This window comes from Dromiciops gliroides, chromosome 4 (assembly GCF_019393635.1).
Source record: "Dromiciops gliroides isolate mDroGli1 chromosome 4, mDroGli1.pri, whole genome shotgun sequence".
In the NCBI taxonomy this organism is placed as follows: Eukaryota; Metazoa; Chordata; class Mammalia; order Microbiotheria; family Microbiotheriidae; genus Dromiciops; species Dromiciops gliroides.
Window position 1 is genome coordinate 376,362,829 of NC_057864.1, and position 15,837 is coordinate 376,378,665.

At 36.1% G+C, this 15,837-nt stretch overlaps 1 protein-coding gene across 5 annotated transcripts in view; it reads right to left on the reverse strand.

Annotated features, from left to right (window-relative positions):
- The window catches only part of REPS1 (RALBP1 associated Eps domain containing 1), a 100,021-nt gene that overhangs the window by 5,220 nt on the left and 78,964 nt on the right, over positions 1-15,837 (reverse strand). For 4 of the 5 annotated variants that reach the window (XM_043962742.1, XM_043962743.1, XM_043962740.1 and 1 more), the window contains 5 exons: positions 15,370-15,442; positions 11,347-11,465; positions 7,293-7,357; positions 5,676-5,861; positions 1,117-1,212 (listed from right to left, as the gene is read on the reverse strand). In XM_043962742.1, coding sequence (XP_043818677.1) covers positions 1,117-1,212; positions 5,676-5,861; positions 7,293-7,357; positions 11,347-11,465; positions 15,370-15,442 — 539 coding nt within the window. The remainder of the gene's footprint in view (positions 1-1,116; positions 1,213-5,675; positions 5,862-7,292; positions 7,358-11,346; positions 11,466-15,369; positions 15,443-15,837) is intronic. The other variant, XM_043962741.1, reaches the window with a different exon arrangement.

Here is a 15,837-nt window from a genome sequence, read left to right on the forward strand (position 1 = left end):
GTTACACATACATACACAAACTATAAACTTCACAACATTTCCTCTTCCTGCCATTAGAAACAATAATATATATGTAGGAACAGTCTCTAGAAATGCAAGTTTACATTATAATAATCTAAATAATCTAGATAATGGAAATAGTGCAGAGGTTAAGACCATGTGTTCTAAAAATAAAGACTTGGTATACAAATTATGATGAAAAATAATGTAGGTGGCAGTTCTTAACTAAGAGCTTTAAGTAATTCGTTTACCTTGACTTTAAGAGTAACTGTCTTTAATGAAGGCTTCAAAAATAATTTAATAAAATAAAGTCTTTTTATTCTTTCCAATTTCCTTACAAAAAACTTTAAGGAATGATTCAGATTCTTTTATACTGGAACTTTAATAAATCATTCTTTTTTTTTTTTTTTTTTGCAGGGCAATGAGGGTTAAGTGACTTGCCCAGGGTCACACAGCTAGTAAGTGTCAAGTGTCTGAGGCCAGATTTGAACTCAGGTACTCCTGAATCCAGGGCCGGTGCTTTACCACTGCGCCATCTAGCTGCCCCTAATAAATCATTCTTAAAAATAATGGGCCACTGGTTTTGGCTTACAAATATTCATGTTATCCAGAATTTATTGCCCCAAAACTTAACAAGCTAGAAAAATATTTATCGAAGGTCTTTCTTCCCATCATCTCACCAGCTCTCAATTATCTTCATGTGGATGACTTTCAGATGTATCTTTTCAACCCCAGTCTCTTCCCTCAGCTCAAGACCTACATGATTAATTACCACAGATATCATGCAGGCATCCAGAGCATTTCAACTCATCATTTCCAAAACAAAACTCACTGTCTGCCTTTCTAAAACCACCCCATCTCTAAGCTTTTCTACTTTTGCTGGGGGGGCTGGGGTGTGGAAAAAACCCATTCTCCTCTAGTAACTGTTTCATAACTATGGAGTCACTGACTTTTCTCTCCTTTTAAATAAGATGGCCAGAGTATAGTATTGCCTAAAGGCAAAAAAATGGAATAGATCTAACTCCTCAAGTCTCTTAAAAAGTTCAAACTTATGACATATAATACTGTATATGCATAAAAACAATGAACAAATATTTTAAAAGGCTCTTTGGATACCACATTGGCAGAAGCACTAGCAGCTGTCTTTTCCTCAACTCTTCCATCTGTTTTGGCAACTCTAAGAGAACTTGAAGGATCAGAAGATTTTTCAACCTATAAATACATAATGTATAATTAAGCATTTAATGTGTAATCAGTTAAGTAAAATAAACTTGATGATTTTCTAAGTGTGACCACTGACCATAAATTGTTTTTAAAGTGCAAAAAAATTCTATAGCATTTCTAGGATAGCTAGTAGCTTCTAAACTTTACTGCAACATTTCAGCTAAGAACAACAATGTACTAGTTCAAGATGTATTAACCCACTTTGTATCTGCTCTAGATAAAAGATAAGAGAACAGTTACTTAATTTAATTTGCCAATGCTGACTTTGTTTTTATCTTCCTCACAGCCCAAAACATGATTATTCTATGAAGTTGATATGCAATTTAAAAATCAGTATAGGGTGTTTTAGAATGGGAATAAATTGTATAAGCAGGAAATAAATTCTATAAAGTAGTGAATTGTAAACATAGCAAATGCTGTCTTCATTACATAAGACTATTTGGAAGCATTACTGGTGGCATTAAATACTGCAATAAACTCCAGACTCAATATTTTCATTTTCATAAAATCTATGAATATAAGCTCAAGTATTTATTAAATAGAAATGCGTCATTCTTCAAATGAAATACACCAGGGTCTCATGTTTAGGATTTCTACATACACTGTAAAATACATTAATAATTGATATGCTTCAGAATAATTTTTTGAAAAGTATCAGGTTTTAAAAATATAAAGAATTACTGTGATTACTTTGGTCTAAGAGCATCATAAGCATGAAAGTACTTTGAAAAATAAATACTGGGGGCAACTATGTGGCACATTGGATAAAGCACCAGCCCTGAATTCAGGAGGACCTGAGTTCAAATTCTGTCTCAGACACTTGATGCTTGCTAGCTGTGTGACCCTGGGCAAGTCATTTAACCCTCATTGCCACACAATAAATAAACAAATAAACAAATAACAAATAGATAAATGAATGAATGAATAAAATAAATACTGAGTACAATTTAATACAAAGTAAGAAGTACATAAGTGAAATTGTTTTTCCGTGGTTATTCTAGGCTTGGATTTTATAGTTTAACCCATATACAATCATGTAAGCTACTGGATTGCACGTGTTAAATATCAATTAAAATATCATATATCTTTATATTAACAAGATAGTTTAATTAATTGTGATCTGATCATTGAGGGTAGTTTCTTTCAGTGATGCAGATCACAATCTATTTGAGCTCTCCTGTCTTCTATGACTTCTCCATCTTCTCCCATAAATTCTCCACAGAAAGTTCACTCACCCAACATAGTGGAGGCCTCCCTCTAGATTTCTTAATATTATCTAAGTATCAGTATGGCACTTCACTTGAGCTAGATCCATGGGTTTTCACATCATGACCCAACCCACCTCCTTTTTCTTGTAATATATCCTTTTGATGATAGCATTTATGCCACTTTCTTCTGTATAATTTTTTTCAAATTTTATTTAGAATTTTCCCCAAGTTACATGTAAAAAAATTTAAAAACAATTTTTTTTCACATTGTTTTTTTAAAACTTTGTGTTCTAAATCACCCTCCCTATGAAATCAAACAATTCAATATAAGTCATACAAGTGCAGTCATGCAAAACATCAGGTTGTGAAAGAAAATAGACAAAATAACTTTAGAAAGAGGAGCTAACAAATAAAATTATACTTCAATCTGTATTCAGATACCATCAATTCTTCCTCTGTTGATGGTTTGCATTTTTTATATGTCCTTCTGATATCATCCTGCTCATCATTTCTTTCAGTTACTATTGCTAACCCTCCATCTGATTCCTTCCCCTTGAAATTTACTCTATTTTCTATCTTCCTTCAACCTATCCCTTCTCGAAAGTGTTTTGCTTTTTATTGCCCCCTCCCCCAACCTGCCCTCCCTTCGCCTCTCTCCCCCCTTATCTCCTTATACTCCCACTTTCCCTCAGGGCAAAATTTTGAGTGTGTATGTTATTCTCTCTTTGAGCCAATTCTGACAAGAGTAAGGTTCACTCACTCCCCGACTCTTTCCCCATCTTCCTCTCCACTCCACCTTTGCCTTTCCCTTTCTTCCAGTGCATTCATCTTATTCCTTTATTTTAAAGATGTCATCATGGGTCATTTTAATGATGTCATCATGGGTCATCTTGTGTACAATTAATGATGCATTCTATCATATATCTTTCATCTCTCAATAAAGATGTCTCACACATAATTCCCGGTTATATAGTCACAGCAAGTATAGTTTAATTGACAAGCTAAATTTTTCCTTCAGAGAATCATAAGGTCATTGAAAAACTATATGAAATTTTCCAAGTACAATCCAATTCACTCTCTTCTACTTAACTCAGGGACCAGTTCACTGTCCATCTAACAAGAGCCACACAAGTAAAATGTACCAATGGATCAGGCTAATAAATAGGCTGCCTATCCTACCAACTGTACATCACAGTATAAACAATAGGCATTCTTTATCAATTTGCATTTTCTGAGTGAATCATTAGTATAAAAATTTGTGAGTAGTTATTCATCTCATTTAGGAAAAGTCTGATTTAATTAGCAGGCTTTCTGATAACAGAAACATCTGGAGGACCTCACCATTTATAGAATACCTCCTTCCATTTGGACTTTGGGCTAGAAATTTCTTTGATTACAGTAAATGACTCTGATAAACAAATTTCTCTCTCTCTCTTTTTTTTCCACTTGATAACCAGAGGTACAAGAAAAATGTCTTGTTGTTTTAGTTAACAATGAATTTACGTGATCTAGGCATAGGCAACAGAAAATGACCCCACTGGCAGAGCCTTTAAAATGGTCTTGTGCTCTACCAAATAAAATGCTTTTTTTCTATCAACAAAACAATGGAATCTTGTGTTCCCTTGTACCTTTAAGTAAACTATGTAACTATAAAGATGTGGTCTGCTGTACAATAACATTTGTGAAAGTGCTCTTGTGTGGAAATCATTCTCAAAGATTTTATAGAAGTAAGAAAGTAGGTGTATAGGTCTGGAGTTATATGCTCCCTGATTTGTACATGATTCTGAATTTTCTGTACTGAAGTTCATGACTTCAAGCAACCATTTTAACTATAAAAGTCTTCAATCAACTAAATATGACAGTTAATTAGAAAGGTGTGAAAACAAGGTGTTAAAAATGATTATTGACACAAATGGAACTTTTGGATGTTCTGTAGCCCTTTTCAGGCAATAGTGAATTCTTTTTCTATAACAAACCAGAACTTGATGGATCTCCACATTTTTACTAGAATCTTCTCTAAATTTTTAAAAACTGACATCTAATATTTCTTTTATTAGTTATTTAGAAAAACACTTCATATGGTTGTTAATCATTTGTAATTCTTTATTTGGGAATTGTCTGTTCGTAGCCTTTGTCTACTTTGTCCATGGAGGGAAGAATCTTCTAAAAAGGCTTATTTTCACTAGGTATTGGGTCATCTCTGATACCCTCCAAAGATCCCCCCCCTCCAATTCGAAAAAAGAGCCCATGTTCAGGGCACTGTTAAAAATAAGTTACTAACACATATGTAAAAATCTCAGCAGTCTCTCATCTAATGTAAATCATGACATGTTCATAAGATCATATATTAGGTCAACTAGGGAAGATTAAGAAGGAAAAAGAAAAAGGGAAAGAAAAGGGTATCTTGCCCAATTGAGACTCTTTACAATATCTGTCTGGAGAGCAGAGGCAGGGTGATGGAGGTTGACAGGGAGGTCTTTCTTTAGGCTCGTCCTTCTTGACTTCTGCAGCATGACATTGTATTTAGCTCTTTCTTAGTAAAACTCTCTTCTGTTATATTCAAACACAATGCACTTCCCTGGTCAACCTTCTGCTGTTTAATAAGCTGTTTACATACTTACCTATCTCTACTAATGTTACTACCAACTTCCCTCTTAACCATACTTTGTCAAAAGCTTAAAAAATGATCTACTGACACCTCCCTCTTTCCCCATCTGTTTCTGTCCCTTCAAAGTCTCTCCAATTTGATTTTATCTCCATTCCTACTACCATTACCTTAGTTCAGATCCTTGTTATCTTTTGCCTAGATTTATGTCACCATGCTGGCATATCTGCTGTCTGAGAACAAGCCTAGCTAAGTTCAGAAAGTGTCATCATTACGCTGGATATAAGGTGATGATGCTTTAGGAAAACTCTCAGAGACAACCTTCTATGGTGTAGAAGGGTGGTGGGTTATCTAGGTCGATGCAGGAAGTAGATCAGCCACGCTGGCCAAAACCACAGCTTTTGGGTGTATTGTGCTTTCCCCGCCTACCTTGTATTTTAGCTACTTGTGTACATGCCACAGCATCCCTGTTAGAATGTAAAGTCCCTGATGGAAAAGACCATGACTTATTCTTTTTCCAAACCCCACACTAAGGACTCAACAGAAAATAAATGTTCAAGAAATGTTTGTTGAATGAATGATAGAGGACAAAGACTTATTACTTGAAAAGGAAATCATATGTGTTCATAACTACTAACCTGCAAGACTTCTGGATGTTTTTCAGCTTCATCATCAGGTTCTTCATTTACACTAGATGCAGCAAATACTTCAAACTGGCTGAAATCTGCAAAATTTGGTTGTTCTGGTATCTGTTGAGGTGAGGTACTAGTGTGAGTTATTAGGCCTTCAGCATCCACTGGGCGATGCACATGGGGACCTGGAGCCTATAAAAGAATCAAGAAAATAGCATGAGGAGAATAATTAATGTGAATTTTAATTTAGCATAGTATTTATTCTGTACACATTACTATATCAATACCAAGACAAATTTCTACAACATTTTTTCTTAATACATCATTATACACATTTTTGTAGCTCAACTGTGTCTGATTCTTCATGACCCCATATCGGACTTTCTTGGCAAATATACTGGAGTGGTTTGCTATTTCCTTCTTCAGTGGATTAAAGCAAAGAGAGGTTAAGTGATTTGCCTAGGGTCACACAGTTGGATGCCTGAAGCTGGATTTGAACTCATATCTTCCTGACTCCAGGCCCAGTACTCTGTCCACTGAGTCATGTAGGGGGCCCATTATTAAATACTGTAGAGTTGTTGGTTTTTTAAAAAAAAAAATCACTAAAGCTCATGTCACCAAAAGAAAAAGTACTACTCAATTTCTTCATCTGTAACATTAGGGATTCATGGTTTTTTGTTTTTTAAAGAGGTAGGAGTCCTCCAGAACTAACTAAATAATAAAAAGGCCAAACCTGTAAATCTACAAAGTACAAAAGATACTCAAAAAAGGGGGTAGCTAGTTTCAGGAGGTGGGGGATGGGGGGTGAGGGGTGGGAATCTACTTTAGAAGATACTTGTTGGCAGAGGAAGAGGGAAAAGGAAAAGGGCAGTGGTCAGATCAAACTAAGGTTCAAAAATGCTTGCTCTTTTCACATCTTGTTGCCTTGTACAACTACTGTGAAAAGAGGTTATTTGTTTAACAATTTGCCAAATTCATCCTTTGGTTTCAGAGACTTGATGTTTCTTTAATTTCTTGTTCCCCTTACGTTTTTACAAAAATTGCAATTTATTTTCTACTTTAACCTAATTTTACCCTTTTGGTATTTCTATAGGTTATCCCATGATGATGTGGTTTTCCTTTCTGAGTTTTTACTGCATATTTAGTTAATTATTATATAAGTTTTCCTCTGACTCTCACTTCTCTTTCCTCTGCTTCAGCTGTGGTTTTTTTTTCCCCCTCTTACGCTGCTGCTGCTATTGCTTCAGATATAGCTATCCTAGAGTGTAATTTTTTTTAAACTCAAAGTGAGAATTTAATTCAGAACAATCTACTAAATTAATTGATGCAGGTAGTAGCACCTAAAATGTGTACCATAATTCAGAACACTTGTCATCCCTGATAAAGAAATAACATTTTGTGCTTTTCCAATAAGCAGCAGGAACTCAAAGAATTTTAATTCCATTATCTAAAACTGGGTTTAATTTCACCTACTTGAATGTTAATTAGAAATGGCCATTAAGCATCTCCTCTTACTCCTTTGAAATTAATTCTATGAGAGAATCAAATGACTAATAAGCAAAGTAGGATTATGGGCAGCAAAAAAATGAAATTCAAAAGCAAATACTGAACTAATCAAATTACCTGTGAAGGCTGTGGTCTTGGAGGCACTGCAGGAGGATGGGCAACAACTCCAGCCTGTTGTTGTCCTAGAGGGATATATAATAATTATTATTTTGTAAAATATATGGGCTCAGTTCTAAAGAATCAGTTCAGTTCAATACTTCTTAAAGCATGTGTGTGCAATGTATTTTTTGAAACCCTGGGGATACAAAGACAAAAATGACACAGGTCCCTGCCTTCAAGGAGCTTAATTCTATTTGGAAGATGAAACATGTAAACAAATAAGAAAATAAAAGGTAATGTGAAGAAGAAAGCACTAATAGGAAATGGAATGCTGAGTTTGGGAAACAGTAAACATTCCAGTTTGGCTGGAATAAAAAGTGTATGATGAGGAATAATATGAAATTTGGTTGGTTAGGTGGGTTGGTTAAGCCAGATTTTGAAGAGCCTTAAACAACAAGCTGAGCTGCGCAATGTGCAGGAGGAGTGAAGTGCTTGAACTGATATAGAGTGTAGGAGACAGATGGAAGTAGAATTGGTAAGACTTGCCAGGTGAATAACGAATGGTGAGGAATAAAGAACAGTCTGGAATTTGTTAGAAAAGTCTAGAATTCTTGGGAAGATGGTGGTACCAATTAAGTTTAAAGCTTTATTAAATATTAAATATGGAAATATGTTTTACATGTTTGCATCTGTATAAACTCTTATCAGATTGCTTACTGTGTTAGGGACAGAAGAGCAGAGGAAGGAGAGGATTTAGAACTCAAAATTTAAAGGAAAAATGTTTAAACTTGTTTTTCCATGTAATTGGAGGAAAACACATTTTTTTAAAAGCATCTATTCTGGGGGCAGCTAGGTGGCACAGTGAATAGAGCACCGGCCCTGGAGTCAGGAATACCTGAGTTCAAATCTGGCCTCAGACACTTAACACTTACTAGCTGTGTGACCCTGGGCAAGTCACTTAACCCCCATTGCCTCACTTAAAAAAAATAAATAAATAAAAGCATCTATTCTGTACAAGGCTCTACAGAAACAAACAAAAAAACCCAAACAATGTTAGTCCTCAAGGAACTTATGTTCTATTACTGCCTAACACAAGAAAATACACATATAAGCATACAAAACACCATTTTTGGAGGGATAAAGGAGGCATTAAGCATTGGGGTAAATCAGGAAAGGTCTCTTGAAAGAAGTGCTACAAGATGAGCCTTAAAAAACTCTACAAATGAGGGGCAGCTAGGTGGCGCAGTAGATAGAGCACGGGCCCTGGAGTCAGGAGTACCTGAGTTCAAATCTGGCCTCAGACACTTAACACTTACTAGCTGTGTGACCCTGGGCAAGTCACTTAACCCCAATCGCCTCACTAAAAAAAAAAAAATTAGACATTTTAAATTAAATTAAAAGAGAGTTGGGTACCTATCTTCCTATGGAGATGGAACCTTCAGAGGCAATTAGCTGGTCTGAAAAATGAAAACTCACCTAGAGAGATATGGTAATGAATGGCGTAAATTATGATCTGAAAAGTTAAAAACAAAACAAAACAAAAAACTCTACAAATGAGAAGAGAGAACATTCTAGTCATAGGAAACAGCTTATAAAATGGCATTGGGGGGCAGCTAGGTGGCGCAGTGGATAGAACACCGGTCCTGTATTTAGAAGGGCCTGAGTTCAAATCCAGCCTCAGACATTTAACACTTACTAGCTGCGTGATCCTGAGCAACTCACTTAACCCCAATTGCCCTGGGGAAAAAAAAAGGCATAGAGAGATTGTTTTGTATGTAAGCCTGTTAAGACTGGATTATAGTAAGAGAGGGGTAATAATGTGCAATCAATTTGAAAAGAGAGGATGATACCAGATTATGAAGAGCTTCAAATGTCAAACAAATCTGTATTTTATAGTAGAAAAAAAAAAGGGGAGAAATGATTGGGAGGGGCATGTTTTCTGAGAAGACAGAGTGGGATGGGATCAAAGACATTCAATTTACCAACAAGCATTAACTAAATGCCTATTATGTGCCAGGTAAGTATATAAGTTCTAATGTTTAGGGATTCAACAATATAAAGAAATAGCTACTACCCTTAAGGAGCTTACTGAGTAAATGGATTAGTCTTGGCAAGGAGAAAACAACTCTTCTTCAGAGACTTAGCAAAGTGGGGAAGGGTTTTGATGTGACTGATCATCTACTGTGTAGCAAGAAAATGGGAAGACAAAAACAATAATGGAAGTAACAGAAATATCAAGAGATAAAGTCATCTTCTAAAAGAAAGGGGGTGGGGTAGCACTGGGAGCTTTAGGAGACTTAGTTCCATAGACTTAAGAGCTGGACATTAAATGTTACTGAGCTCAGGAAATTAGGCTGGGAGGCATTAAGTGAGTTGTTGAAGGTCACAGAGCTACTAAGAGTCTGAGGCAGAATTTGAACCCAAGGCTTCCCAATTTCGAGTCCAATGCTCTATCCACTGCACCATGGGTGTATGACTTCTTTTAACAGCACATGGAAGTTCAGGAACTGGTTCAAAGAAGGAAGATGATGGGGTCAGACCTGGGGGTTGAGAGCTGATAATGACAAAAAATTGGAACAAATGACAAAAAGATTGGAGAATAGTGTGTTAGTGGAACTGATTACCTATATAGCATCAAGTCTGTAAAGAGAACAAAGCAAGCCTAGAGCAGTGCTCTAGTGGAGAGAGAACAGAAATGGATGAGATGTAAGAGATGAAGAACAGAATTAGGAGTGAAGTAGAGAGAATAATCAAAGGACAAGAAATAATCAAAGAGTTCAGAGTTCATGATCACAGAGTTAACAGTTAAGTTGACAGTGAGAACTAAGGTATGACCACTCCTATGTGTGGCTATGGTAGAATGGGTTTTTATATAATGACAATTAAAGAAACTGATGAATTGGGAAGCCAAGCTGTTCAAAGGGATAGATCAACATGTCAGCTTCAAACATGAGAGCAAATACCACTTCATTATAATTGTTGTATTCTACCCCCTATCAAAAATTTAGTGTCCTTAGCCTTCATTAACCACCTTGTATTTCTTTAGTATATACTGGCATATTACAGGTTGTATCCAGATAGAAAGCAGTAAGCTCTTTTAAACGGTTTCTTTTTTTTTCTTTTGTCTTCATATTCCTAGTGCCTAACAGATTAACAAATTTAACTAATAACTGTTGTTTACTGATTTTATAACCCCCCACTATCTAAAAATCAGAGGTACTCAATAAATATCTGTCAATAATGGGATCTAAAAATTTCAATAAAAGTTAGCAAAACAGCTCATTCTGGTAATTTTATCAGGTAAGTAAATATATTATTTGAAGTAACAAGTGTGTGCATCTTAAACTGAAATTTGTTTTTGGTATGTTGTTGGAAGCAAATCAACCTTCACAGGTTAAAGTCTTATCAGTAATCTACCTAGTGTGTGCAAAATGGACTGAAAAAACAAACAGCAAACAATGTAGGTAAAGAAAGCCTTCACTTGATTTCTAGGGTGCTGGAACTCAATAAATAGTTACACATAAAAAAAAAATGCAATGGCTTGAAAGTGAAAGTAAAGTTTTTATGTTTTATAGGTTAAGCAATAAAGGAACGTTGTCAGTTTTAATTAGAAGCTTTACGTTATTTAGGGAGTTAACTTTAAACAATAACATGTTAAAACTGTCCTTTCAACACATCCTATTGATGTCTTTTGTTATATAACATTCATTTTAAAATAAATCCCTCTTTCCGTCCCCATCATCAGCAAGACACTCCTTGTACCGAGGATTTAAAAATGAGCAATGAAAGCAGTTCAACAAAACCAACATAGTGGCCACTCCTACAATACATGCAGTATCCATACACAAAATCCTCCACATCTCTGCAATGAAGAGACAAACATGCATTTTCTCAACACTTGTTTGGATTTTTGTAAGCCCGGCCATTCTAATTACAAAGGAAAGAATGGTTTGAAAACAGCACATGTATTAAGAGTGGGTTAAAAGTATGACATTATATCTCTTTATTTGGTGCAATTTCAAATTTTAATTAAATTAAATTTAACTTACATTACAGTTCTCTTAATCCTTACCTGTTGTGACTGTAAAGGTTCTATTCATATCTAAAGATGATGATCTAGAATGAGAGGGATGAGGTCTTGGAGGTGGAGGTGGGGGTGCAGTGTTATCTGGAGATGTTCCTGAATGTGACCTGCAAAATAAAATTCATATAAGGAAGTACTTGAACCAGTGATAGTTACTGTAGTTTTAAAAATTTTTATATTAACTTGACATAATACAACAAACACTTCAATTTTACTGATGCCTAAATTAACTGATAGGCTCTGTCATACTTGTTAACCCTCTGGTCTTTCTTTTAATAAGGGCTGAGCCAGGCAGAATACTCTAGCCAGATTTCTAGATGAAGTTGGGCTTGGGCCTGGCTGTCCCTGGAGAAACTTTGCTGCCATATCCTACTTATACAATGACTAAACAAAGCATTATCTACACTCTGAAAAGGCACTTCATTCTATGGGTTTTGTCAGCTTAATCATGTCACAAGGAAGAAAACTGGATACATAAAATTCCATAATATAGGAAAGAAAATGAGAAAGGATATACATGCAATCAGAAGAAGAAAAACTGAGCTCTAATGAACAGAGTATATAGAAGAATATATGTAAGAATGGAGGGAAAAAGAAGTCTCTGTCTCTGTGCATAAGTCAAGAATACAATTCTTTGTACACAATAATACTACCAGAAAACTCAAAGCTTTTTTAAAAACCAGATTTAGATATTTGAATTTATGGATGGAAAAGCTTTTTCTTTTTTTTAGACTTTTATTTTCCAAATTACATGTAAAAGCAAATTTTGACATCGATTTTTAAAAAAACTTTGTATTCCAACTTCTCTTCCTCCCTCCCCTCCCACCCCCAGCCCAGGAACTCAAACCATTCAACATAAATTATACACGAGTAGTCATGGAAAACAATTCTACATTAGCTAGGTTGTGAGAGAAAACAGATAAAAACAAAACTTCAGATTAAGGAATTGCCAAAAAAAAAATGCGTTTCAGTCTGTTTTCAGATACCATCAGTTCTTTCTCTGTAGATGGACTGCAATTTTCATAACTTCTTCAGTTATATTGGATCATTGCCTTGCTGAAAATAACCACGTGCTTCCCAGAAGACCATCTTACACTAATGCTGTTATTTTGCATACAGTACATTTCTCTCTGCTTCAGTTCATGTGGGTCTTTCCAGGTTTTTCTGATAGCATCCTGTTCATCATAATTTTTATATAGTACCTTGAACTTCTCAGAGAATTTTCTTCACAATAGCCCAGCAGAGTAGGTACCATATGTTTTGACACTGTAGTGAATCATCATAACTATTTCCCTCCATCCCATACTCTTCCCATGATATTTACTTTATTGTCTATCTTATTTTGCCCTAATCCTCCTCAAAAATGTTTTGCTACTGACCGCCCCCTCCCCCACTCCATCCTCCCCTCCTTATCCTCTTCCCCTCCTACTTTCCTGTAGGTTTAAATAGATTACTCTTCCCAATTGGGTGTGTCTATTATTCCCTCCTTCAGCCCACTCAGATGAGGTTAAGGCCTTTGACCTAATTCTGTTTCCTAAATTTTTCTTCCTCCCTCCCTCCTCAACTCTCCCCATGAAATCAAGCAATTCAATATGTCATACATGTGGTGTTATGCAGAACATCTTCACCTTCCTTGAAAGTGTTTTGCTTTTTACAGCTCCCTCCCCCAAACTTCTCTTCCCTTCTTGCCCTCTTCTCCCCACCCCCAATCTCCTTCTCCTCCCAATTTTCCTCAGGGCAAAAATATATTACTATGCCCCCTTGAGTATGTATGTTATTCCCTCTTGAGCCAATTCTTTTTTTTTTTTTTAAGTGAGGCAATTGGGGTTAAGTGACTTGCCCAGGGTCACACAGCTAGTAAGTGTTAAGTGTCTGAGGCTGGATTTGAACTCAGGTACTCCTGACTCCAGGGCCGGTGCTCTATCCACTGCGCCATCTAGCTGCCCCCTTGAGCCAATTCTGATGATAGTGAAGTTCACTCACTCCCCCACTCCTTCCCCCTCTTCCCCTCACCTTCATAAGCTTTTTTCTTATTTCCTTCATGAGAGCTCTCTCTCCCCATTCCACCTCTTCCCTTCCCCCTCCCCCAGTCTATTTCTCCTACTCCTCAACCCTATTTTAAAGATGTCTTCATGGATTACCTAGGTGGCACAGTGGACAAAACACCAGCCCTGGGCCCAGGAGGCCCAGAGCCTAAATCTGGTCCCAGACACCAGACAACCCACCCTCTTTGCTCCACAAAAAATAAATGCTTTACAAATACCATCCCTTCCTATTCAGTTCAGACCTGTGTCCTCTGTATTCCTTACTGAAAAAGTTCTTATGAGTTGGAAGTATTATATTCTCATGTATGACTGTAAACAGCTTAATGTTTTAATGTCTCTTGTGATTTCTTTTCTCTGTTTACCTTTTTATGACTGTCCAGGGTCTTGTATTTGAAACACAAATTTTCTATTTGGTTCAGGTCTTTTCATCACAAATGCCTGAAAGTCCTCTTTTTCATTGAAGTCCCATTTTTTTTTTCTCTGAAAGATTATACACAGTTTTGCTGGGTAGGTGATTTTTGGCTGTAGTTCCAGTTCCTTTGCCCTCTGGAATATCATATTTCATGGCCTCTGGTCCTTTAATGTAGAAGCTCCTAGATCTTGCTTTATCCTTATTGGAGCTCCACAGTATTTGAATTCATTTTTTCTAGCTGCTTGCAATATTTTCTCCTTGACCTGGGAATTCTGGAATTTGGCTATAATATTCCTGGAGGTTTTCCTTTTGAGATCTCTTTCAGGAGATGATTGGTGGATTCTTTCAATTTCTATTTTACCTTCTGCTTCTAGAATATCAGGGCAATTTTCCCTCACAATCTCTTGGAGGATGGTGTCTAAGCCCTTGTTTTGGTCATGGTTTTCAGGTAGTCCAATGATTTTCAAATGATCTCTCCTGCATTTATTTTCCAGGTCAGCTGTTTTACCAAGGAGATATTTCACATTGCCCTCTGTTTTTTCATGGAAAAGCTTTTTCAACACAGAAACTGATGAGACTGTTTTAAAAGTAAAATTCTCCTATTGCTACTTTTAAGTTAATCCCATCCAGTAACTTCACTCATTTGCTACCTTATTTGGATTCATACTGTTCAGATTTAAATGACTAATTTAGATCTCCAATGTTGAAGACTTAGTTCAGAAGGCGATACAGACAAATGTGAGAGTTGGAATGATGCCCCTGCTGGGAGGAACACTGTGAGCTCTGGCCTGAGGAGATGTGACTTTAACATCTGGAAACTGGCCAGCCAGCACCCAGGAACTTGTCTCTGTAGAGCCTCCTGTTAGATGTGTCAATCAGAGCTACCAGCCAATTAGCTTGGAGCTGTGTGTATGTGGACAGCCCTTTTTCCTGTTGGAGAGGAGGCTTCTGGGAGGAAGAAGGGGCGAAGCTCTCTTTTTCACCCAGGACCTCGTGTGGAGTGGAACAAAGATGCTACCTCCCTTAGATACATAGATGAAGGCATCTTGGCCTCTCTCTTTTCACCAAATTCTTATGCTCCTTAATAAATACTTAAAAGTCTAAACTCTTGCTAAAGCTTATAATGTATGGCGACCACTCATTAGATTTTTAGACGGTTTAGCTAGAATTTTAGCCTCTTACAGATAGCAACTATTCACAAGTAATTTTATTATTACCAGCAGTATTTATTATCATTAGTTAAGTTTTATAGTAGAATTTAATATACAATCCTCTCTTGTTATTCCTTGTATATTGAAAGTGTTCATATTTCTTGGTGTTTAAATTCATAACAAAATGCTTTTACACATTTTAAATATTTTTGAATGAATTTTTTAAAAGTCTCAACAAAATACATAAAAGAAAAGTTCCTCTACACTTAATTAAAACAGTAAACACCACAATTATTTGGTTTTTATTCAGCTGAACTAGCAATTAAATAGCCTTTGGATGACAGAATAATTTGTGCCATTTTCAAAATATTTTAAAAGGTCTTTTATTACAGGAAATACTGACCGTTGCCGAGTTACAGTGTTTCCAATCTGCTCTGGGTCAGAGGTAAAAGAGTCTGAACTACTGTACCCATCCGCTGGTGGTAAATTAAAAAAAAAAAAACTTCATAATTAGTCATCTCATTTTTTACTCCATTCAACAAAGCATTTTTAGATTGTATGCATTATACATTAGCAGAGACTGCCAAGTTAAATCACATCCAGATGAAGAATTAAACAATTTTAAAACTGAAAATTAAAAATAAGAACTCTATCAAGGAACAGGAAAAATTATCAACTTATATTTCAACATGACTTTCTCCTGATGGGTTATTTTTCTGTCAGAGATTTTAAAATGTAAATTCTTAGAGGTAGGAACAACATAACACAATTAGGGAGGGAATTCAAAAGGTTTCTGTTGATGTGTGATATTTAAAGGCAGAATGGTAAGGTGCATTTAATTTACTTACTACTTATGTGACTTTGGTCAGGT